Genomic DNA, 22,045 nt, shown 5'->3' on the forward strand with positions numbered 1-22,045 from the left:
TCGATATTCCTGGGCAGCAAAAAGTCAAAAAAAACATACAACAGCGGGGATTCGCTAGTGGTCACCCACCTAACTACTAATCCGCCGGTACACTGCTTGTATATGGCTGAGCGGACGGGAAGCCTAATTTTCAGTGTCCTATGGTCGTATGTGCAAGTTCAGGTAGTTTTGCAGATTATAAAGGTGCAGCGCAATAACAAAGGTGTCTGAACGGGCGTGAATCAGGCTACTTGGTACGCTCCGGCAGACTCTGGGGTGGTCGTGGTCGTTGGCATCGGTCCTATTGCTAAATGGTGGTGTGATGGTTGTTGGGCAGAAATGCGTTCTGCAAGAGGTGCTTGGTCGCTTCATGCCTTCAACATACCTAGAGCCTGGATTCCATTCATATTGCCATGAAAAGGTCCAAGGTCATCGACAAGCAACACACATCTTGTACAACACCAAAACAGTATCTGACGATACATACGTACCTTGATCGCTAGATGGCTAGCACTCCGCCTGCAGGTAGGGTAATGCAGTCAGCTTACATAGGTAGTGGCCGTTGATGACAGGAACCTGGCGATGTACGGGTCGAAACCAACATATATGGGTACATGTCTTAAGCGGAACGCGTTTTCGCAAGTCTGTATGGAAGCCGAGGTTATGGAGAGCGCGATGGCTGTTGGCACTGGTGGGGTGGACACGTTTCAACCTTCCCACGATGGACAGAAATGTACTGCGAAGATATCAACCCGCCCCAACAAGTCCGTCCAGTCTATTTTAATGTCTTACGGCAAAGCTTACGCTGAAAAGTCGCGGTTTGCAACTCTCATCGCCCACACGGCGTCTCATCTCCGCGCTTTGCCTAAATCCAAGACAGCTAGCGTCATGACATCACCGCACATGTCGCCTCCACTTTGGCTGGCGCGGCTCACATCCGCATCGTGAAAGCAGCGGTCAGTGAACTGCGCCCATGCCCATTCCACTGATTGCGCGACATTTGGCGCAATCAGGTGCCGTAAATTTCCATGCAAGGGTGATCTTGGGGCTCGGACACCGTTTGGGGCCGCGACTCGCGCATGTTACAGGTTGCGGGTGGACAGAATGCGTCATTGAGGGCGCGCAGAGGGGTGATGGGTTTATTCTCCGCGCTTTTCTTTTCTTACCCTACTCTTCCGTAATATCAGTATTTGAAAACGCGGCTGCTTTTGCTAGATCAAAGTCAAGAGTGGGAAGTTATCATCCTCGAACTTGCTCCAGAGTAAGCAATCTTCTCGGCACTTTCCACGATTCACATCCCGGAACGACGTGTGAGCGTAGTTGCTCACCACCACCACCAACGCGAAAATGAACTATGCATCATGGATCGAAGAGAAGAAACTCAAGGTAAACATATGACGAATCTACATGTAATATACAAGCTCACACAGTTGACTCAGAAAACCTTCATCGTGGCCACATTGGCGTCTACTCTCGTCGGCACATTCACGGCGTCTATGGGGCTATGGGAACGCGTCGCAGATAGGCGCGAACAGCACCGACAGAAACAACGCGACTCAAAGCAAGATGGCGAGATCAAGGAGCTGAAGCAGCAGTTCGAAGATGCACAGAAGAAAGCCGAGGGCAGACAACAGGAGATTGATCGGCTGAAGAACGGTGGGGGAGGCGGGCAGTGGGGAGGGCGCGACGATGTAGGAAACAACTTTCAGAGAGACGGCATGATGATTCAGAGGATGTATGACCAAGGCTATGGTAGAATGGGCAGCCGGTTTGCGCAAGGCGATGGTAGGTACTCTGAGTACGACAGCAAGTACAATACTGACTCTCCTCACAGCCATCGTCGAGAACCAACTGCAAGCGCAGATCATACAGCTTCAACAAACTGTCATTAACGTCTTGCAAGACGCCCTCTACAACGACCGCCAGTTGACTCGCGCCGACATGGCCAAGCTCATCGCCGCCTCGAACCAAGCCCGAGAAGGCTCCATGGTAGCCCTACAAGAAGCACAACAGCGTCTGGGAGGCTCACAAGCAGGCGGCGGCGAATTCCGTCCCGCATCGCCTGCGCGCTCCTTGGTCCCTTCGCAACGCGCACCTAGTGCGATAATGGATGTCGGGGAGCAACTCTTCTGCCGCTACGCTCTCGACTTACAGCATATGCCCGGCAAGCCCCTAGCATCTACATTTGCACCTGGAGGTAGCTGCGCATGCCCCGCGTGCGGCGTTGTTCTTGATGTCACCAGCGAAGACTTCTGGATGATCGGGAAGCGAACACCCATTACCATGTACGACAAGACGACCGGATACGAAACTGATATCATGGAGACACGCGAATTCCGTCTTGCCCAGCGCTTCGTTCTCAAATGCCATACCCCGGATGGCGAGTACGCGTGCACAATCTGTAGTAGGGGCAGAGACGTAGATGCGATCTGCCGAACGGTAGACAGCTTAGTGAAGCATGTAGGGACATACCATGATGTGGGCGAGCTAGAGGGAGAAATTGACCTACGAGAGGCCAAGGTCGAGACAACGAGAATGAGCCTTCCTGCTGCGCCACGAGCACCGAGTCCACCAAGAAGCGTGCTGAGAGAAGAGGTGATCTATCGATGAAGAAATGGCGATGACGACAGTGTCAATGCGTTTGAGGGGCTGTTTCTTGTGTCACAGCGAGGCGTTTGGATCGCGATTATACCTTTTTGGGGTGGGAGGCTTGCATGGGCGCATGTTACGATTTTTTCTTTCCATGATGTATGAGTAAACGATATAACGAGACCAACCTATTCAACCAGTAGTATACGATTCTCTGAGTTACAGTGCATTTCTTTCCCTTGTAAATCCTTTAGCGGGTGTGCATGTACGGAAGCATGTTCAGCGAAGTCCCAGGCAGATATCGAGATTAAGCAGCTGTGGTATCTGGCCTAGCACCCGGCTGACCACCATACCCAGGAATCTAAATTTCAGCCTCACACTAGGTGTTGATCACAAAGCTTGTCTAAACGTCAATTGCCACAAAAACGAGGCTCTGTGTTGGGATGAGGCCGTCTGTTCCGAGCAGGGATAGTGGTCTGTGCGTTACAGTACATGAATACGTCATTAGGGTGCTGCAGCTTGAGGTGTAAGGTGTCCACAGCTACCTAGGTACAGGCAGTGACACCACACCTATACCTCAACACCCGATTGTTGTTTCTAACTCAATTGTTTTCGAATGCATGTTGTGCTCTTACGGTCTTGTTTGCTACATCGTTATGGCCAATCTTCCGCTCTGAGCTGCGTTCAGCTGAGGCACCCTCATCTCCATCGCGCCAGTGGACCATTCCATCAAGCGCTATGTGACCATATGCTTACAACTACATAAGCTCGACCTGGTATTAGCATGCGATCAAATCGAGTTTGGACCTCGGAAATCATCCTCAGGAGGTCTTGAATACCTGGCCGATACCACTACCGGTTATGAGCCCCCTACCACAAGACCCGTGGACAGCAAACGGAGTCAAAGCGTAGAAGCTCAGCAACAGTATCTTACTTCCACAGTGTTGGTATAAGAACATCCTACTCAGAAAGCCTAATGCGTAGTTGGTCGCTACATTGATGCGCGCGCGACTACCCCTGATACTGCGATTGGGGTCCATTCGATAAGCGGCCTACCATGCGAAACATCATAATGGCACATCAAAAGGCAGAAGGGTATTGGTGCGAACGATCTTGATTAACGGCTCCCGCAGGTCTTGAACATGAAGTTCGCCGATCTCGTCGCCGCCCCCGGCCCCACACAACCGTAGGAAATTTTCTTCGTCAACCACCAAACCACACCTCAGCAAAGTGGATGAAAGGGCAATTGGTTTTCTCAGGCCTAGATGCTGCACTCCAAACATTCATACCGTGGATAATACTGTTGTATTTCGTCCGTCTTCCATCAATCAATAGCATCGCCCGGCTAGCTCAATCGGTAGAGCGTGAGACTCTTAGCTTTCACGTCCTAACAAGACTCGATTGGTTATCTCAAGGTTGTGGGTTCGACCCCCACGTCGGGCTCATTGTTTTTGTGCTTCTGTTGACCATGCCGTCGTCGTGGTTGAGGTGGTGGTTGACTTTGGAGCAAGTTTTTTTTTACTAAGCATTCCTCCCACCCCTATACTATCCACTAGACCTTGTGCTTGAGGATAGTGTATACCCTATCATGTTTGCATCATGCTGCTATCATCATCTTTAATGTCAGTGTCTGCATGTTTGATCAGGAGATCTTCCGGAAGAATTACACACTAACTATACAACAAGTAGGACAGAGACTACAGAGCAAGGTATTGCTATTAGAGACACTACGGATAGTGACAGAGCGTTTGTACCACTCTGATATGCTGACTATGTCAAAGATCACATTGAATGTCATGATTAGTGGCCGTCGTAGGGAAGTTGACGAACATCGTTAGTGTTCCTGACAGAGCTAGGCACCCCTACAACTCCTATCATGTCCAGTCCTTGGAGATGACCTTCCTTTGGTTGAGCCCTTGTTCTTCCATTCTCCCCTTTTCGACTTTGGAGCCTTTGATGACCTCTGGTCTTCATCCATTATGATGTAGCCATATTCCGTGGTTTCAGCTCGTACATTCAGGTACGGCATGCTGTTGGTGGAATGTTCATGCCTCGGATTCCGGTTTCTAAGGTTTATGCCAGCACATCACCCCTTGACTCGTCACACTGCCTTCCAAGATGACTGTAAACCTTGCTTTGCAGCCGAAACTGACACGTCAACTTCCTTCTTGACTGTGATATCCAAACCACGGCCGCTGTGATCACTATTTTGAGTTGGTGCCCGAGTTGCATAACCAGCGTCTTGCTGTGTTCCAACGATCCTCTCCTGGCTCTCATTTCCTTGCGCCGTATGGAGCACGCTAATGTTATACGGGTCCTTTGGCTTGCGGAATCCCAGACGCGACGCCTTTGATCCGTCGCCTCCACTGCCAGATAGCTCGTGGGACTCATAGCCGTGTGATGGCTTGTTCGATGGGTACGAGTTGGAGCTGTCGTAGTTGCCACTCCAGAACCGGCGGGTAAAAAGAGGACGAATGATGGTGGCTTGACCGATGATGATTGCGACAATATCTTCTCGACAAGACCAGATGGCCGCTGTTTGGCCTTGCTGAAGCTGAAATAACTGTTAGCGGGAAACTGGACCTTTTGCTCGTTAGACACTTACCGCCATGACGAAATAAACCCGCAAGATTGCTGCTATCATGATGAACATAGCGCCGGAGAACATAATCATCAATCCAATCTTGCGGCCCCACGAGATTTTGAGTGGGATGATGATGGGGATGGGGATGAGCATGATGCATACATCCGTCAACAGATTTAGCACCAATATGGTTACCAAAAATGCCGGACTCTGCGGCATGCAGTATTCTGGTAAGTTTAGTCAGTTTCAACATCGCTCTGAAGTGGTGAAGCGTTACTCACTGCCTGGGTCCGGAAGAATCTGCCATATCTTGTGAAAAGGGCGACATGCTGAGCCGAGCAAAATCCAGATAGAGATGCCGGTTACGCCGACGAACACCATGGTGGGGACGATGAACATCTTCACCCATACTACACTGACCACTCGTCTGTAGAGAAACAACATGTTCAACTTCAGAGTCCAGATCAAGCCGATGTAGGTGAACCAACCAACCATGAACCACTGGCTGCCTCTTTGGCGTGCAGCCGCTTGCTCAGGGGTGAACGACAGTCGTTCTTGCATCGTGAGATGCGACGTGTCGCCGGTTCCTCCTACGATGTGAGCAGCTACCGTCATGCCTGTGTAACATGCCTGCGAATGTTAGTGCTTCTTCGCAAGTTCTCTTTGGTTGGATCATTCGACTTACCCACGCAAAGAAAATCAGGTAGTCGTCCGGATGCCAACCAGCGATACCGACCATCCTCGTGCGCGAGAAAACTCTCAGCATAATAGCGATGCTTCCAAACCCGTATAGAGTCCATGTCTCGATGAGAGCCTGTTCCAGTGGGCTCACCGCCATGATTCTGGTATGTAGGAGAACAGCGAAGCTTCGCCAATAACGAAACAAGTATATTGAAACCCAACAATCAAGAAATATTACACCACGTTACAGTGGCACATGAAAGAATAGATTGCGAGGTGTACGTGCAAATGTCCTCAAACGGATGTTCCCGAACAATGCTTTTGAACCTCTTTGCAGCTCGAAGTACACGTGCATGCCTCAGCCAAACAACGTCGCAACACAAGGACCAGTAACCAGCTTTCGGTGCCTGAAGTCTTGCAACACCGACCACTGAGCACTTTGACCACGCTCAAGGCGTTGACCCGGTGGCCCCGATCCATGTCTTCCGCGCCCCTCTCAAAAGAAATCCTGTCCCGCAATAGCCCCATCCAGTACGGTTCCCCCAGTTGCAGCCACACAGGTCCTTGAATAAGAGCCGTTGCACTGCCGTAGTGCCCGGAACCACTCCCTGACTTGTTACTTGTGCAAGAACTGGCGAGGCTGCGTCAGTGACGTCGGGCCTTCTGTACGAACCTACCGCACTTCCGATATCCCTGATATACCCACATCTCCACCCACTCGAGACTTTAAGACCCTCGAATTATCCTCGGATAAATGACTCCGCGAGTATACACATCGTTCTTCACGTATAGACCAGGAAATCGATCCTAGACTTACGGTCATACTCGCGGGCCGTCATCGGATGCGTCTTGAACCCGAATGGTCTGGAGTAAATACATTCAGTAAGATCTGCCAACTTGTAACACACAGTGGGAACGTCTCCTTCAATAAACGACATGATCACAGAATGAAGCTTTGCAAGTTATCTAGCGCCCGCGTCGCCTTTCCAAAATAACACAAACGGTTTGGTTGCCCCAGCAAAAGGCCCGAACCTTCCGCCCATGCATGCGACGCTGCAGGGCTTCGAATCCTTTGCATGCATTTGTGCAATCAGGCATCCACTCTACGAGCCCAACCCCGCGCCATCAAAAGCAGGTACGGCGAGCGCATTCTGTTTGCGTTCAGGCAATCTTCACGATATCGTACGGGCTACGTTCAATGAATTCGGGGCTCAGCCAGTTTATAGTTTCGCTAGACAAACTGCCGTTAACTAACAAACGGACGAGCCGTACCGCGCTGAGTCGCGGGGGGCCTAGGTTAAAGCGGGTGGGGCTTGCTGTACTACTTTCTCTGACCATTCTGATTCGGGACTCACAACAAGGATTCATCCAGGTATCCCCCTAATCAACGATAATCAAAACGTGAATGGTAGTTTGTTCGCGCGTAGTGAGCCGTGCACCAACGTCCGACGATTGACAGCTCAAAGAGTTAAGGTACGCGAGAAGCCCTGGATTCTTAGGTCCAAGCAATCCTCTCCTCCCCACTCATACGGTGTCCTCCCTGTCTGCTTCTCTTCGGCTACGTCTGCAGTGATACTGACTGCATATCTCCTCATAATCTATCTCAACCAGTGCGTCGGGAGGCGAAATCATAACACAACATGGGTTCTATTGATGATCTCAAGAACTTGTCGTTGAACGGCAGATCTAACGGCGCCAATGGCACCAACGGTACTCAGGTAAAAGAACTCGATGCCTTGGTCGTTGGCGCAGGTTTCGGCGGCGTCTACCAACTGAAGGTTATCCGCGATGCAGGTTACAGTGTCAAACTGGTCGAGCATGGATCAGACTACGGAGGCGTGTGGTACTGGAACCGGTATCCCGGCGCACGTGTCGACAGCGCTATTCCCCACTACGAATTCTCCGATCCAGCACTGTGGAAAGACTGGACATGGAAGCAGCGCTTCCCAGGTAGCGAGGAACTCCGGGCTTACTTCAGCCACGTGGCCAAGGTATGGGACTTGAGGAAGGACACACAATTTAACACCTTCGTCTCGTCTGCGAGATGGAGTGATGACGAAGCGAAGTGGACTGTGAAGACAAAGGCTGGCGAAACGTACAGAGTGAAGTTCCTGTTGTTGAACACCGGCTTCGCGGCGAAGCGATACATCCCCGACTGGAAAGGCCTTGACTCTTTCAAAGGTTTGTACGTATTGATCTTACTGTAAGCCTCACTGACTCCGTCCAGGAACACTTCTGCACCCATCATATTGGCCTCATGAAGAGCTTAACCTTCGTGGCAAAAAGGTGGCCGTTGTCGGCACAGGGTCCACTGGCATCCAGCTGGCCCAAGAGCTGAGCGATGTTGCTGGCCATCTTACTGTCTTCCAGCGGACGCCGAACATGTCGTTACCGATGGGTCAAGTCGACTATGACCTTCCCAAACAGGCTCTTCCCAAGCCAGAATATCCCAAACTCTTTGCTGAACGCCCAGATAGCTTCTCAGGTTTCTCCTTCAACTTCCTCCCTAAGTCGACCTTTGATGATACACCAGAACAACGACTGAAGACGTATGAAGAGCTCTGGAACGAGGGCGACTTCAAGTTTTGGCTCGCAACGTACTATGATATGCTCTTCACCAAAGAAGCCAACCGAGAGGCATACAACTTCTGGCGCGACAAGACACGAGCGAAGATCAATGACACCAAGGTCGCAGATATCCTAGCGCCCATGGAGCAACCATATGCCTTTGGTTGCAAGCGTATCTCCCTGGAGAACAAGTATTTTGAAATGTACAACAAGCCCAACGTCTCACTTATCGACATTAGTGAAAAGGGCACACCGATCCAAGAGATTACCGAGAAAGGTATCAGGACCGCGGACAAGGAACATGAGTTCGACTACATCATCAGCGCGACCGGATACGACGCTATCACCGGGGGTCTGAAACAGATCGACATCCGCGGCCCGTCAGGCGAGAGCTTGAGCGAGCATTGGAAGGACGGCGCAAAGACATATCTAGGTATGTCGGTGGCGGGCTTCCCCAACATGTTCTTCACATACGGGCCGCAGGCTCCGACTGCCCTGTGCAATGGCCCCACGTGCGCTGAGCTCCAGGGCAACTGGATCTTGCAGACGATGAACCATATGAAGGAGAAGTCGCTGCGTAAAGTAGTAGCGCAGAAGGAGAGCGAGGATCAGTGGAAGGAGCTCATTTGGAAGCTTGCTAACGCGTCGCTGCTGCCCAGCGTAGATTCGGTAAGTCTTGTGATGGCGTTCGGTCGAGAAAGATGTAATGCACTGACGTAGCGACAGTGGTATATGGGTACCAACATTCCTGGAAAGGCTCGAGAGCCATTGATCTACCTCGGTGGTGTGCCAACTTACTACAAGACGATCAAGGAGACAGCAGCGAATGGGTACACTGGTTTCGATCTGTCGTGAAATATGATGATGCGTGCTTGGCGAATTCAGGAGGTGGCTGGGGATTGGGACACGTTAAGGGTCGTGCATCAGGAGCGATAGCATGAACTAACAGAGCTCTGCGCGTTTTGAGCATTGATGTTAGAGAATGAGATACAGTTATTCTTGTGACGCTACACGACGTATCGTGCGCAATGGCTGATTGTAAATTCCGATAATGACGGCGTGGCGTTGAATGCTCGTGGTCGGGGAAGGAGCGGCGCGCTGTGCGTTGATGCCGGCCGGCCGCTCGCTTCCAGGCCCCTCATTTCTTCACATAAAATGACCTCAATGAACATCAGTAGAGGTATAGGGGGACGACGCCTAGACTGTCAATCTTCCAAATGATAGAAGCCCCGGTTTCCTTTGCTGGACGCGTAGTCGCGACCTAGTACAACGCGCTTGGACCAGAATTTCCCAGCTTCGCGATTATCGGATCGTGTGCAGGTGTCATCACGCAGATCATCCAACTTTCCGCCGACATTGCGCGTCCAACCAGCAGTCTCTACAATCACCGCACATCGATAATGTTATTGTCTTTCTGTCGACTCACTTCTACGCCAATGTCACGTATGGGCCCGCATCCAGGTGGTAACGCTTGGTCAGAGAACTTACTATCATAAACTGAAGAACATTTCTCTACGCGCAACCACTCAACTTGCAAGACGTTCGCTTCCTGGATACTCTCTTTCCAGTTCTGGATTGATTTGCGAGTTGGGTCTAAAGGTGAGGCTAAATATTCTCCCATTCATCAGAAGTCCACGAAGAGTATAAAGTGGCCGGACTAGCGATTTGTTTCATGATCGAAGCCTGAGGTGGGATCTGTAGAAGATCCTCTGGACGTAAAGCGCCCTCTCGACGAGGAGGTAACTCGAAGCTAGCATAACTTCGGATGGAAATCTCATCACCCACTTTGGCCTCTTCAATCTTCACCTCCGACTCTACATCGGAACTGTCTGTCGCAGTGCTACTTGCAGGACATTTGGACCGGAGCGAGGGAAGGGATGAACCAACTCTAGAGCAGGTGTGCTCAATCCGACGTAGCAATGGTCGGAGAAGGGGAAGATTGGCGCCCACTACCGCTAACGAGCTTTCGATCATGCTCCATGCAAAGACCGGAGTTGTAAAGTCTAGACCACAGTCAGTCAAGTTTCTCACATCAGCGTCGGTTCTGGGTCTCGCCTACAAGTTATATCATCAAAGTTGTACATGACGTTTCGGCCAACCTCGATGAAGGTGACGAAACGTGCGATTCCGGCACCGCATACCCTAGGTCCTATCAGCAGTGTTCTGATAATCATATAGCGAGAAAGCTCACACTGCACCAAGTAAGAGGATACGTGCTGCCGCGGTGCGGGTCTTCCAATGCATCTGGAGTTGATAGATGACTGGGATTGGTGAGACCAAGATAGCGATATCTGTGATAAACCCGCTGATCGAAACAGCGTAGTAAAAAGGCAGCGGCTCGACACATTCGACCCGAGCGTATTCGAAAGTTGTCCAGAGCGTTCTGGGGTCTCGGCACTGGAGAAGAATCACAAAGAACAACGACACCGCCCAGGCCACAATGACGACGATGAGGATGTTGTTAACGAATAAGAAGCGCGGATACACGTAAAAGACTCGACGGTAGAAGCACAGGACGGACGTCTTGCTGAAGCCCAGAGAAACTAAGGCAAGGAGTTGCAAGGTATAGTTTGCCTACAGTTGTCAGCGGCGAACCTTTTCCATTGGTGGGAGTTTCCACCTTCTCGTATACCTCTAGTTGCTTGGTGTATACTGGACCATCAGGCCCTATTATGTTGGTTTGATGCTGCGCCATCTCCCCAAACTCTGTACCTACAGGCTTTTCAGTTACGGCAGACGTCTGATAGTATGCACACAAACCGATAACCTCAGTCACCGCCATTCCTACAATGCAGATCTGTACAGCTATCAGATGTTCCATCGTTTTTCGAGTCAACAATCTGGCTTACTTACCAAAGCGGGAATTATAAGCGCATCATCGGCTCCGACCCGGTTTCCCGATTTCGTATGCGCCCAAAATCTCAACGCCACAGAGACGAGAGCGAGGGACATTAGTGCCAGCGACAAGGCGATGAACTTAGCAGGGCTCCACGCCATGCAGATGCAACGTCATGCAAGAGCAGGTTGGCTCTCGCTTAGGTGTTAGAGAGGCACGGTCTCACAACCATGTGGCTATGGGGCACTGTAAAATAGTAGTTCTGGTTATCCAAAGGACAGAATATTCCGATAAAGCTGCATCGATGTCGTGTAACAAGTTACCACATTGCAAAGCAGCTAGAGCAGGTACCTAGGTATCTATGGTAATTTCGCCCACGCCGCACCCAAGCTGCTACGCCTCGTGCAGCCGAGGCGAAGGGATGGCTATCTCCTGTCGGGATGGTCCGCGGAGTATCCGAGATGTGTTCCGCAAGACGCCGCTTTAACGCTAACACTTCCTGAACGCTGCCAGGTGACGATTCGCAATTATGTGGACCTCTAGCAAAATACTCTATCCATATATACAGTAGTCAAAAGGCTGTCTTGAAGCCTCTGTGCTTCAAAGCACGAAACATCAATGTCGCAGTTTAACAAAGAGATTGAGGACACCGGATCGGTGTACGCGCTCTCCGATGATGAAAGTACACCATTTCGCAGGAGGACTGGCCGCCGAAAGAACATATCTATGCGATTAGTAGCTATTGTCTGCGTGCTTGCCTACCTTATTCTAGGGGCCATCTACGTTGAACTACGAGTTCGCTATGGGCGTTTGGAAGCCGGAATTCGCTCAGCAAGACCTGAGCTTTTCCCCGGTATGCTTCCCAGCACTCATTGTTGTATCATATACTAAAAACACTGGGCAGCTATGGAGAAATCAGGAGCTTTTCGTCAGGATAGCCGTGTCTTTCCTCTGACGGTAGCGGGTACGCCTTTCGCAGGCTTTCCAAGCCCAGAACTCGACCAAGCCTGGCACGGGCTGCTCGAGGGTACGTACATTCTCTTGACTCTCCGAACACACACTACCAGGATCTAACAACCTTTTGAAGGGACGGTCATTAAAGTTTCGGAAGAAGACCTGGCATACTATAATGTCACATCTCTGCCGTTAGCTGATGGCTCCGGTTACGCATCGGAGATATTCATGACTCATGAACTTCATTACTTAGTACGTATACGACTTCAGACGTTTATTGAGCAATAATCTCACTGGATTTAGAAAAAGATACGTCAGTGGGTATACAAAGAGACGTATTTCGTAGATGTGCAGGGTCTCGCTCGCAGTGAGTTGGAGCGGCACGTCAGTAAGTTCACCCCGAGCTGTCTGCCCTGGCTTAATTTGACTGATCGTCTTCAAGATCATTGCATTGAGACTTTACGCCAAAGCATCATGTGCAGAGGTGATGTTTCGTTGGGTACATACACGTACCTTTCTGGTGATGGTAACGATGTGACAGCCCGGAGCTGGGCCTCACATCAATGCGTCGACTTCGACGCATTGATGAAATGGACCAAATCTCGCGCTATTGACATCTTCGCCGAAGGGGTTTTAGTCAAATCCGAGGATGTTGGCTCTGAACACATCACGGAAAGGACGAAACCACATGAATAACGTCATATCATATGAAGTATCCAATACAACAATTCTATACTCCATCTCCTTCATCGACAAAGTTCTGTGCGAGATCATGGTTGTGCAGCGCTTCCTTCCTTGTGATTCCCCATTCATTTGACCAATCACTTAACTCCTCGAAGTTTCTGCAGGTCCTCTCAGTTTGCCACCCAGAGATACCTCGTGCAGTATAGTTCATCATCTCTAGGTTTGAGTCTGCAAGACATATGAGGGACTGTCGGAGGTACTCGAAGCAATGGCGGACATGGTGATGACTTGTGCGATGATTCTTTTCGCGAGACTCGTCTCCCATTTCTGCCAGTTTTCCGTCTACAGAAGCCCAGAACGCCTGCCGAAGCATGTTCTGGCAGACTGTCAGCTCTTGGGTAGATCCAAAAGAATAGAACGAGGGTTTACCAAGCAATGTAGCTCGTGGAAGACGGCGATACTGGCTACATCTGGTGCAAGCTCAGGGTGCTGTACGAAGCCCAACTTCTCTGGGAACAAGGACGCCCAGGCTGCATCGCTCTCTTCATTTGGACGTTGTGGAAATGTTTTGTTGAATTGCATGTAGTAATGCACGTCACCAGCGGGTACTGTATGAGCGTGAGTTATGAATTTGTATTGTAGACCATGTGAAACCAACGTATCGTGGTGGCTGTAGCAGCGTAAGAATGTTGCAACCCAAATGAATAACCAAGACCGAGCGCCGCAAGTACGCTCAAAACGATCACGGAGCCTTGAACAGTCTTTTGCAATCTGGATTTGGGTTTTGCTTCGGCTGGATGAACACCAATATCAAGTTCGGAGGAAGAGATGGGCAGGTAGCCTTCGGATTTGGCCATCTTGTTAGATTGTCAGTATCGAAACCACGCAAATGATGCATGTAGTTGCATATGAATCAATCCAGGAAATGCCTCGTAACGAATGCTATCATCTACTATCGCCTCTTGCGCAAGTTGTCCTCCTGCACGTTATCGTACATAAAAGCAGCAAGCACAAGACCGGTGCGCTGTCCGGATTGGAGGATCAGGATTCTGTAAGGGGTTTCCCGAATCGTCGGATTCGGCGACTGTTAGATGCAAACCGTTGGTCAGCACTGGAGGCGGATGCGATTGACGGCCCATGCGAGCGCCGCTGAGCCAGGAGCAGGGTTCGGCTGTTACTTTATTGGACCATTCCTAATCATGGTCGTCTAGCGCCAAAAGCCACCATTGCGGCACAGCAACCTCATCATCAGTATAGACAGGTCGTCAGCGCAGCGACTCAGCCTTCGAGTCAGAACGAAGGATCAGTCGCAGTAGCTCGTTGACGTGTACAATGTAATGTAATGCAGTACAAAGCAAAGGAAGATGATTCTTATCGAATATTCATGACCATGCTTCAGCTTCAACAGATGCATGAGTATAGAAGCCCAGTACATGGCACCCCAGCCAGCACTTTCCAATCCAGAATTTGGCAAAGCATTCGAATCTCTCCACTTCGTACCACTACAACTATGCATTTCTCTACTCTTATTTTCGCCAGCCTGGCAGCTTGCGCCTTCTACGTCAGTGCTCTGCCCGTCGAACCCAAGCGCGGTGAGTTGTGATAATGATTCGGGACACTGTTCATGCTAATCTAGTAATAGATGCTGCTGCTGTCTCTGTAGCGGAGACGGCACCGGGGTTCAAGCCTGTTATCGTATGGGAACACACTACTAGCGATGACGATGACGGCATGGTGTACCAATGGCGTAGGAAGGAATGACAGTCGAAAGCAGACAGAAAGGCAGACGACAGTGATGAACTTGAAGGCAGGAATCTGACAGGGCGATTCGTCGACTATTCTGTACGCAGGACATGATTTGAATGAGACTACGACTTGCTTTGAAGCAGATGGACGTGCAAGTCGTGTTTGTTCCCATGCGTGAAGAGAATCTTAATAATGTTATGGAATAGAGTGAGAGATGACTGTATCCAAATGACCTGAAAGTCAATCGTGATGTGTGTATGGGCGATCTGACGATAGCGTGCTCCACAAGTGTCTGGGTGTGTGTTGCGTGATGTTGGTTTGAAGGAATGCGGAGCTTCGAGACGGAAAACGGAAAGTGGGGAGCACGGAGGGCAGCAATTCCGCTCTTCTATTGGCTCATCGCACTTTGCGACACGCTTTACCTGGCTCCCGACTCAGTTCCTCACTATCTAAGCGCCTTAAATAAAGTGAACAAAAACACTTATCATGTGTATGATGCTCCAGTAAAGAATGGGATCGTCTTCAATGCCGCAGCTGATGTCAAAAGGATAATAGGCACATGGGCATCCTTCGTTTCATGCAAGAGAAAGGGCAACACTAAACTACCATACCTAGTAAGGTAGTCTCATGCATGCACCATGCAGCTCTCCGTCTAAAGTCTGCCACCATGTTCATCGCGCATGCCACTCGCTGTGCCGCGGAGCCTTTTATACGCTGGGCTCCCCTCAACCATCCATTGTTCGTAGTCCCTAGGCAACATGGAACAAGAGACACTACTACCACTTCACAAAGGGTCTCCTCAAGAACAATGCGACGATTTTCATTTCGAACACGAAGCATCAACATGCGAGCCTTTTGATAAAAAGAGTAGAGGAAAAGCGAGAACACCAAGTCCCTGCACATGCATATGTCTCTGCATCGTTAGTCTACTCTTTGGCTTCGGTGGCAGCTGGTTGTTCTCGAGAAGAGTATTGGAAGACAAGACCACGACGGTTGATAACACATGCACCAAACCAGCCATACGACGCGAGTGGCGAAGTCTGAGCGAATTCGAGAGGCATGCGTATACGAATGCTGTACTTTGTCTACGAACAAAGCCTTCGAGAATCGGGATGAACCATACCCTCTGGGATGACTTTCCATACGTACACTTCCAGTCTAACGATGACAGTAAGTACAGAATGTCGAGTCAGAGTCACTCTATAACTGACACGTATCATTAGTCCACTTTGCGGCATCATTTCTCACTTGGCACCGTTACATCATCCATATATATCATCAAGCGTTGGTGACAGAGTGTGGTTATAAAGGAGAGCTTCCGTGAGTACAAATGTTTGAGCTACGTATCGTTACCAACTTTATCCAGGTACTGGGACTGGACGCTCGACTGGCAAAACCTCTCTGCTGCACCAGTCTGGGATCTCGACCATGGCTTTTCCGGCAACGGCCGCGAAAGCGCGGAACCCAGCGCCTTCTTTCCATGTTCGCATTGTATTAAAGACGGTACATTCGCTAATGTCAATGTTTCACTCGCTGGTGCTACATACGCGCCTCACTGTCTGACTCGCGACTTCGGCTCATTTAAGCATGAACCCGTTGCGAGCCTATCGCAGCACCTTCGGCCGAGCGCTATTGAGGCTCTTATGGAAGAAGACGACTACTATGAATTTCTTGTCAAATTTGAAGATGGCACGCATATCGCGATACCGAAGTTTATTATGGGGGATTTTCGATTGTTCACCTCGCCTAATGGTAGGTGCTTCCAATTCTTCTTGACCGTTTTGTTCACGTTCCTGGAAATGGAGAACAGTTTCGCTAATACATTGGTAGATCCAATATTCTTCCTCCATCATGGGCAAATTGACAGGATTTGGTGGCGGTGGCAGCAACATGATTTACAACGACGACAATACAAGTACACAGGCAGCTTTAAGCTCAGGTCCAAAGAGCAAGTAAGTGTCGATGATATTGTCTCGATTGGAGGTCTGGCGCCGGATATCAAGGCTTCAGAACTTTTGAATGTACGATCGGGTATATTTTGCTATACATACTAGAACAAAAGGCGACTGTGTCAGTCAAGCCTGCAATTAATTGATTCCTCACACCTGCATCGTTGCAGCAGCTTTCAAATCGCGACTGCTAGCTCCAACATGCATCTTGTACTCCCCCTTCACAACCGCCCACTCTTGCGCAACGACATCCCATACACTCAGATCCCTCCTGCGAAGCTGAAATTGCACTTTCTCGGTCTGACCAGGCTTGACCGTGACCTTCTGGAAGCCGCGCAGTTGTTTGACTGGCTCATCAGCTGCAGCAGGGAACTCGACATACAGTTGCGCGACTTCCGCCCCGGCGACACGGCCCGTGTTGGTAATGGTGGTGCTTACAGTGGCAACGAGATCCCAGAGATCTTCACGGCCGCCAACAGCGAGTGCACCAGATGCGTAGGTCTCGGATAACTTCTCGGTGTCCGAAGTGACGGTGATGTTAGATGCGTACTCGAAAGTGGTATAGCTCAATCCAAACCCGAATTCGTAACCGACTGTCTTGTTCTGCTGATCAAAGTACTTGTAGTCGATGAAGTTGCCTTCGGTAAAGTCAATCTCGGAAGCTTCGCTGATCTGGAAATTGGAGTCGTAATCAGACTCGTTCTTGGCGAGCGTGTGCACAAGCTTGCCGGAAGGGTTGACGTCGCCAAACAATACTTCGTTGATCGCATGACCGGAAGATTGACCGAGCGGGCCACCGTATAGGATCGCGGTAACATTCTCATGGTCGTTCCACTGGGAAAGTAGGCGCGGACCGACAGTATTGACAACCACGATAGTGTTGTTGCAGTTGTCCGCCACATAGTTGACTAGATGATCTTGCTCCGCATTTGCAAGCTCACTCCTGTCACCTCCTTCACCAGCCCAAGCGTTGATGAAGACGATGCAGGCATCAGAGCCGTCCGCCATACCAAGAGTGGTTTCCTGAATCTCCGTACCAGCACCATCGCTGATTATCATACCTCCACCTGAGCTCTCAACGACTGTGTTGTTCAACCACCACTTGAGCATGAAACCATCTGATTCGGCTCGTTCGTTGAAAGCCTGGAAAGGAGTGACCAGAAACGCGTTCGAAGACATTGCACTACCACCATTCTGGGTCATGTGTCCCTCCATGGTATCGGCCACACCAGACTGAACGGTGAGAGCAGTGTTTGGTCCGACGTTGCGTGGAGCGGCATGACTGCCAAAGATGGATATGACACGCTGAGCTTTGGTAAGTGGAAGAGCACCATCAGTGTTCTTCAAAAGCACCAATGATTCTGCCGCATATTTGCGTGCCAATTCGCCATGTTTGCCACGCACATCGACACGATCTGTATAGCCTGCATGTGTCGGGTAGTTGATGTTTTGCTCTTGGCGAAAATAACCGATGAGGTTACGGATGACCATATCGTTTAGACGATCTTCGGTGAAGGTCCCATTGGCTATTCCAGCAATGAGAGTGGCATTACTCCAGTAGGACGAAGAACCGTAATCAAGCCCGGCATTTGCGGAGTCAACACCTGTTTTCTGAGCGCCTGCATCTGGGTTGACAAAGCCAGGGAAGCCCATCTCAGTTTTGAGAAGCCTTGAAAGTGTGTCCTGGTTCTCGCATCCGTAAGTGCCGTTGATACGGTTCATTGCGCACATGACAGCACCAACACCGTTCTTGACTGTATCGTAAAATGGTGCGAGGTAGGTCTCGTGGAGAGCTTTGTCGTCGACTACAACACTATAGGCTTCGGAGGAAGCTGCCGTGGAGTTGTCCGCGAGGTCCTGGCGACGTCGCATACCGGGGGGTGCGCCACCAGCGTCACCATCCGTGGAGTTGCCTCCGGGGCCACCAACGCCTCCAGCCATTCCACCTCCCATACTGTTCGAGCCTTGACGATTGGTCTCCTGCTCATTCAGTACGTAGTGCTTCGCACCAGGAATAACACCACTAGCCAACATTCCTTTGGCTAATGCGCCGCCCATAATGCCAGAGAAATAAGAGTCAGGGCCATAACTTTCACCGCCTCGTCCATCCCAGGGCGAACGTCCAAGAGGCTGTACAGTGGGAGCATAACCGACATTGACTCCCTTTCCCTTGAATTCTGCCCCCAACGCTTGACCTTGGCCCTCGAGTATGGCTTTGTCCCAGGTCATGGCCATTGCAATGCCTGCTGGCCAAGCGGTAACATAGTAGTAATTGATGGGGTTGGCGGATGAATCGAGGATCTCAAGACCGGAGAAGTTGCCAGCACTACCTCCGGTGATTATGGAGAGCTTATCGGAGGAACTGAGGGTATCAACGAATGCGGAAGCCTTATCGTAGGCGCTCTGCCAGCTACCGAGCTTGACTGGAGCACATCATCAGTAGATATTGAGGATAGTTGGAGGGGCACGTACTGGTACCAGAGCTAAGTCTAGCTTCAGTGTAGTTCGAAGAGACGGCAGCTTCAGCAGCACCGAAAAAGATAGCAGCAAGAAGCCAAAGATCGATCTTCATGGTCATGGTAAGGTGTTTTCCCGTGTTTTGAGCGATACAAGGTGTTCAAAACCAAGATTGAAGAACAGAGGGATGAGAAAAAGAGAGTATGGCAATAAGCGAATGTAAGAGACGAGCGAATGATTGGCAATGTGGTAGGAAAGGCTCAAGAACTGAGCGCCGTCTACGATCTTAAGCAACATCGTCAAATTTGCATCGCAACTGTAGGACAAGCTTCATGGCGCATTCACGCTTTCCGGCTAAAGGCTTATCAACGTGCTGACGAGTGCTGCGACAGCTTGGCTAGGTTTTCCGTGCATTGCGGAGTATCTGATACCGAAAAAGCTAGTCGACTAGGACGAGGCCTTTCCAGGTCCCATAATGGCAGGGCATCTCTAAATTGATGCCTCGATGTTGTTGGATTAGCGTTGTGGCGCCGCGTATGCATCGTTGCGAATGCTTGGCCCGTGCTCAGATGAAGACTAAGGCTAGTATCGCTCACCAATCACGGATGACATTCAACACCAGGACCTCGTCATCACTGGATGAGCAATTACGTGGTGACGGACGGGGTTCTCAGAATTCCATGCGGCATTGGCGATATGGGAGTTGCTAGTTGTTGAGCGGAAGTGCCAAGATCGCGGTGTACATTAGATACCATCTGATGTATAGTCAGGAAAACACGAGAAGCTGGGACGCGCTTGTAGAACGCCAGACATACCTTTACGCGTTTAAACATGCGTTCTCTAATGGGCAGAGACGAATGTCGGGCTTGCGTATCGCGGGCAAGAAGACACGCACGAGGGTCGCGAGCCCAGCCTCCACTCCCCATGCCAGACCTGATCTAGACGTGGCAATGTCCGCCGTAACTTACATGGCGTTGTCGTGAATCATGCCCCTAAGCGCAGTGACGCGGATTAGAGAAAATTCGCAAGTTCAGGGTCCACAGGCACAAAAGCGACCAGAAATATAGAAGAACATGTTTCGGTTGATGGTTCTAATGGTAACATATTCGAAACTAACGCTTTTGCGCATGAGGATGAAGTGAGATGTTGGTGTTCTCGCGGTCAAAGCCGATGAATGTGCGCACGTACCAACGTTGACGTCAAATCGCTTAGCTGTGCGGAACCCAAATCGAGTCCTCAGGTTTGACACACTTCCTGCAACCATATCACAGCTTTTTCTAGACTTGCTCCCGACAAACCTGCTCCTGACTCTCAGATACCTCTTTCCTATCCTTGAGCCTCACCCATCTCCCCAAGTCTTGTGATGGTCTCCTCAGCGATTCATAGCGATGACCGTCAATGAGGATGTCGTCTTGACCCTGAAGGTGTAGATACCAGTAGAGAACTCCGACGAACAAGCCGCCACCCACAATGTTTCCAAGCAGCGCAGGGGCGATGCCTTTCCCGATGTACATGCCAATGGTGATATCGGGTGAGCCATGGAAGATGGCGTTGGGTATCAGGAACATGTTGGCCACAACGTGATCTGGTACACACAGTCAGCTTATTTCTGAGCGTAGGTACAAAGGTGCAGTACTTACCGAAGCCTAATGATACGAATGCAAACGTCGGCCACCATATGCCCACCACCTTGGACACGTAGTCCCGACCGGAACACCCAAGGAAGCATGCTAGACACACCAACCAATTCGCGCCGATGCCTTTCAGGAAGATTTGGTACCACTCTGGTTCAACTTGCTTCTTGTAAGCGAAGTGCAACGACTCTTCTCGATATAACTTTCCATCGAATAGTCCACCGTCTACATCAAGTCAGCCTCGCATCTCCCAAATAACGGTTACTATCGGAGACTTACACCCAACGATGACACAACACACAAATAAACTTCCCGCAAGGTTTCCAAAGAAGGTCACAACCCAGTGTCTCAACATCCGCCATATGCTGAGTCGTCTGTGCAGTGCTGCAACAGTTGTGTACATGAAGCTGCCTGTACACAGGTCGCTTCCTGTCATCTGCACAATGACCAAGCCGTATGGAAACACGAGCGCCGCAATTGTCTTGAGGAGACCTGGTGCATTCTCCTGATACCACGGTGCCGTGTTGGTTGAAATGAGCGTTGCGCATGCGAAGGACAGTATCATGCCAGCCGAGCAGGCACTGAGAAAGCTCTTGTCGATACGCATGTACGCCTTCTTGACGCCCATGCGCGAGACGAGCTCGAAGGACTCTTGTGGAGTGTATGCATTGTTCGGTGACTGGTGCATGCTGTAAGCTTGTTGTTGAGTTGGTATCGATGAAAGAGTCGTTGGGACAGCATTAATAGGGGTTGCTGTCCCAGAGGAAGGGGTCGATTGCAGATGCATTGGCAAGAGGGTATGAGGCAGTACATGTCTTGGTGATGTTGATCTGTGGGCCATATTTGTTGTCGTGGCTGAGGTGATTCGTAAGGAGACGCACGACGAAGCTGCGCAGCAGGACCGAAGCAAAGAGATCAAAGTTTCAACACCGACGATCAAATGGAAGTCTCCATCGAATTAAATACAGTAAGTACCACAAGACTGTTCTGTTTCAACTTTCCGACATGTACCCGCGCGATCCCCAGCACATCTCCGAAAACCGAACTACCTACGGATATTCTGTCTTTCAATTTCGTCGCGCCCAAGAAGGAAACTATCGGGCATACCCCCGACTAAGCAACAATGTGTTGCGGCTCTTTCTCGCGCTTCGTTGCGCCCAGGCAGCTTGGCGAGGAACTTTTCGGCCTCATTGACGCTGGTTGAACCGCCAAGGGCTTGGGCCGAGTCGCAAGCGTGCGGTACCGCATTCCATAATTGGAACTTTTTCTCATCGTCGCGATAAGAAACTGTGGTGTTGTTTTCGATTTTGGGACATGGCCAAGAGACTGCGCATACTCTGAATGTACAGAACCGGCGTGGCTGTACGGTACACGACACTCTATG

General features: G+C 50.4%; 9 protein-coding genes and 1 non-coding gene across 10 annotated transcripts; 5 read left to right on the forward strand and 5 right to left on the reverse strand.

Moving 5' to 3' along the window:
• Window positions 1-1,326: 1,326 nt before the first annotated feature.
• Window positions 1,327-2,589, forward strand: CC77DRAFT_1029767 (hypothetical protein; the record flags this gene model as incomplete). The annotated part of the gene is made up of 3 exons (XM_018526541.1): window positions 1,327-1,365; window positions 1,419-1,764; window positions 1,814-2,589. 3 exons carry the CDS (start codon window positions 1,327-1,329, stop codon window positions 2,587-2,589), a joined length of 1,161 nt encoding a protein of 386 aa, XP_018388168.1.
• A 1,318-nt stretch (window positions 2,590-3,907) lies between these two features.
• On the forward strand, window positions 3,908-4,011 carry CC77DRAFT_t24. Its single transcript has one exon. It is a non-coding gene; the product is annotated as a tRNA-Lys (tRNA).
• Window positions 4,012-4,225: 214 nt separating this feature from the next.
• On the reverse strand, window positions 4,226-6,435 carry CC77DRAFT_1093212 (hypothetical protein). Its single transcript, XM_018529670.1, has 4 exons — window positions 5,838-6,435; window positions 5,434-5,782; window positions 5,174-5,379; window positions 4,226-5,122 (listed from the first exon to the last, which is right to left on the reverse strand). The coding sequence occupies exons 1-4, from the start codon at window positions 5,988-5,990 to the stop codon at window positions 4,670-4,672; spliced, it is 1,161 nt and encodes a 386-aa protein (XP_018388169.1). The 5' UTR covers window positions 5,991-6,435; the 3' UTR covers window positions 4,226-4,669.
• A 439-nt stretch (window positions 6,436-6,874) lies between these two features.
• Window positions 6,875-9,431, forward strand: CC77DRAFT_1048721 (cyclopentanone 1,2-monooxygenase; the record flags this gene model as incomplete). The annotated part of the gene is made up of 5 exons (XM_018527551.1): window positions 6,875-6,968; window positions 7,206-7,306; window positions 7,498-8,014; window positions 8,061-9,070; window positions 9,128-9,431. 5 exons carry the CDS (start codon window positions 6,875-6,877, stop codon window positions 9,254-9,256), a joined length of 1,851 nt encoding a protein of 616 aa, XP_018388170.1. The 3' UTR covers window positions 9,257-9,431.
• A 132-nt stretch (window positions 9,432-9,563) lies between these two features.
• On the reverse strand, window positions 9,564-11,398 carry CC77DRAFT_1093214 (hypothetical protein; the record flags this gene model as incomplete). Its single annotated transcript, XM_018529671.1, has 5 exons — window positions 9,564-10,404; window positions 10,461-10,543; window positions 10,593-10,975; window positions 11,034-11,198; window positions 11,255-11,398. 5 exons carry the CDS (start codon window positions 11,396-11,398, stop codon window positions 10,007-10,009), a joined length of 1,173 nt encoding a protein of 390 aa, XP_018388171.1. The 3' UTR covers window positions 9,564-10,006.
• Window positions 11,399-11,855: 457 nt separating this feature from the next.
• Window positions 11,856-12,887, forward strand: CC77DRAFT_1059629 (hypothetical protein; the record flags this gene model as incomplete). Its single annotated transcript, XM_018528260.1, has 5 exons — window positions 11,856-12,090; window positions 12,142-12,264; window positions 12,325-12,443; window positions 12,495-12,579; window positions 12,634-12,887. 5 exons carry the CDS (start codon window positions 11,856-11,858, stop codon window positions 12,885-12,887), a joined length of 816 nt encoding a protein of 271 aa, XP_018388172.1.
• A 34-nt stretch (window positions 12,888-12,921) lies between these two features.
• Window positions 12,922-13,732, reverse strand: CC77DRAFT_1059630 (hypothetical protein; the record flags this gene model as incomplete). The annotated part of the gene is made up of 3 exons (XM_018528261.1): window positions 12,922-13,251; window positions 13,305-13,483; window positions 13,534-13,732. 3 exons carry the CDS (start codon window positions 13,730-13,732, stop codon window positions 12,922-12,924), a joined length of 708 nt encoding a protein of 235 aa, XP_018388173.1.
• Window positions 13,733-15,522: 1,790 nt separating this feature from the next.
• On the forward strand, window positions 15,523-16,675 carry CC77DRAFT_1029770 (Di-copper centre-containing protein; the record flags this gene model as incomplete). The annotated part of the gene is made up of 5 exons (XM_018526542.1): window positions 15,523-15,541; window positions 15,639-15,791; window positions 15,845-15,941; window positions 15,988-16,373; window positions 16,452-16,675. 5 exons carry the CDS (start codon window positions 15,523-15,525, stop codon window positions 16,673-16,675), a joined length of 879 nt encoding a protein of 292 aa, XP_018388174.1.
• Window positions 16,676-16,697: 22 nt separating this feature from the next.
• On the reverse strand, window positions 16,698-19,411 carry CC77DRAFT_746079 (glycoside hydrolase family 3 protein). The gene is made up of 2 exons (XM_018533048.1): window positions 19,043-19,411; window positions 16,698-18,993 (listed from the first exon to the last, which is right to left on the reverse strand). Exons 1-2 carry the CDS (start codon window positions 19,146-19,148, stop codon window positions 16,721-16,723), a joined length of 2,379 nt encoding a protein of 792 aa, XP_018388175.1. The 5' UTR covers window positions 19,149-19,411; the 3' UTR covers window positions 16,698-16,720.
• Window positions 19,412-20,277: 866 nt separating this feature from the next.
• On the reverse strand, window positions 20,278-21,457 carry CC77DRAFT_959173 (hypothetical protein). Its single transcript, XM_018535564.1, has 3 exons — window positions 20,941-21,457; window positions 20,668-20,886; window positions 20,278-20,612 (listed from the first exon to the last, which is right to left on the reverse strand). The coding sequence occupies exons 1-3, from the start codon at window positions 21,446-21,448 to the stop codon at window positions 20,305-20,307; spliced, it is 1,035 nt and encodes a 344-aa protein (XP_018388176.1). The 5' UTR covers window positions 21,449-21,457; the 3' UTR covers window positions 20,278-20,304.
• Window positions 21,458-22,045: the final 588 nt, after the last annotated feature.

Source organism: Alternaria alternata (genome assembly GCF_001642055.1).
Source record: "Alternaria alternata strain SRC1lrK2f unplaced genomic scaffold CC77scaffold_6, whole genome shotgun sequence".
Taxonomy (NCBI): Eukaryota; Fungi; Ascomycota; class Dothideomycetes; order Pleosporales; family Pleosporaceae; genus Alternaria; species Alternaria alternata.

Bases quoted from the DNA above. Each gene is read 5' to 3' on its own strand.
- CC77DRAFT_1093212 (XM_018529670.1), bottom strand. From the start codon at position 5,990: ATGGCGGTGAGCCCACTGGAACAGGCTCTCATCGAGACATGGACTCTA. The intron at 5,783-5,837 runs GTAAGTCGAATG...TAACATTCGCAG, and splicing joins ACCTGATTTTCTTTGCGTGG to GCATGTTACACAGGCATGAC. The intron at 5,380-5,433 runs GTGAGTAACGCT...TAAACTTACCAG, and splicing joins GATTCTTCCGGACCCAGGCA to AATACTGCATGCCGCAGAGT.
- CC77DRAFT_746079 (XM_018533048.1), bottom strand. From the start codon at position 19,148: ATGACCATGAAGATCGATCTTTGGCTTCTTGCTGCTATCTTTTTCGGT. The intron at 18,994-19,042 runs GTACGTGCCCCT...GATGTGCTCCAG, and splicing joins TAGACTTAGCTCTGGTACCA to TCAAGCTCGGTAGCTGGCAG.
- CC77DRAFT_959173 (XM_018535564.1), bottom strand. From the start codon at position 21,448: ATGCATCTGCAATCGACCCCTTCCTCTGGGACAGCAACCCCTATTAAT. The intron at 20,887-20,940 runs GTAAGTCTCCGA...GACTTGATGTAG, and splicing joins GTGTTGTGTCATCGTTGGGT to ACGGTGGACTATTCGATGGA. The intron at 20,613-20,667 runs GTAAGTACTGCA...TGTGTGTACCAG, and splicing joins ATTCGTATCATTAGGCTTCG to ATCACGTTGTGGCCAACATG.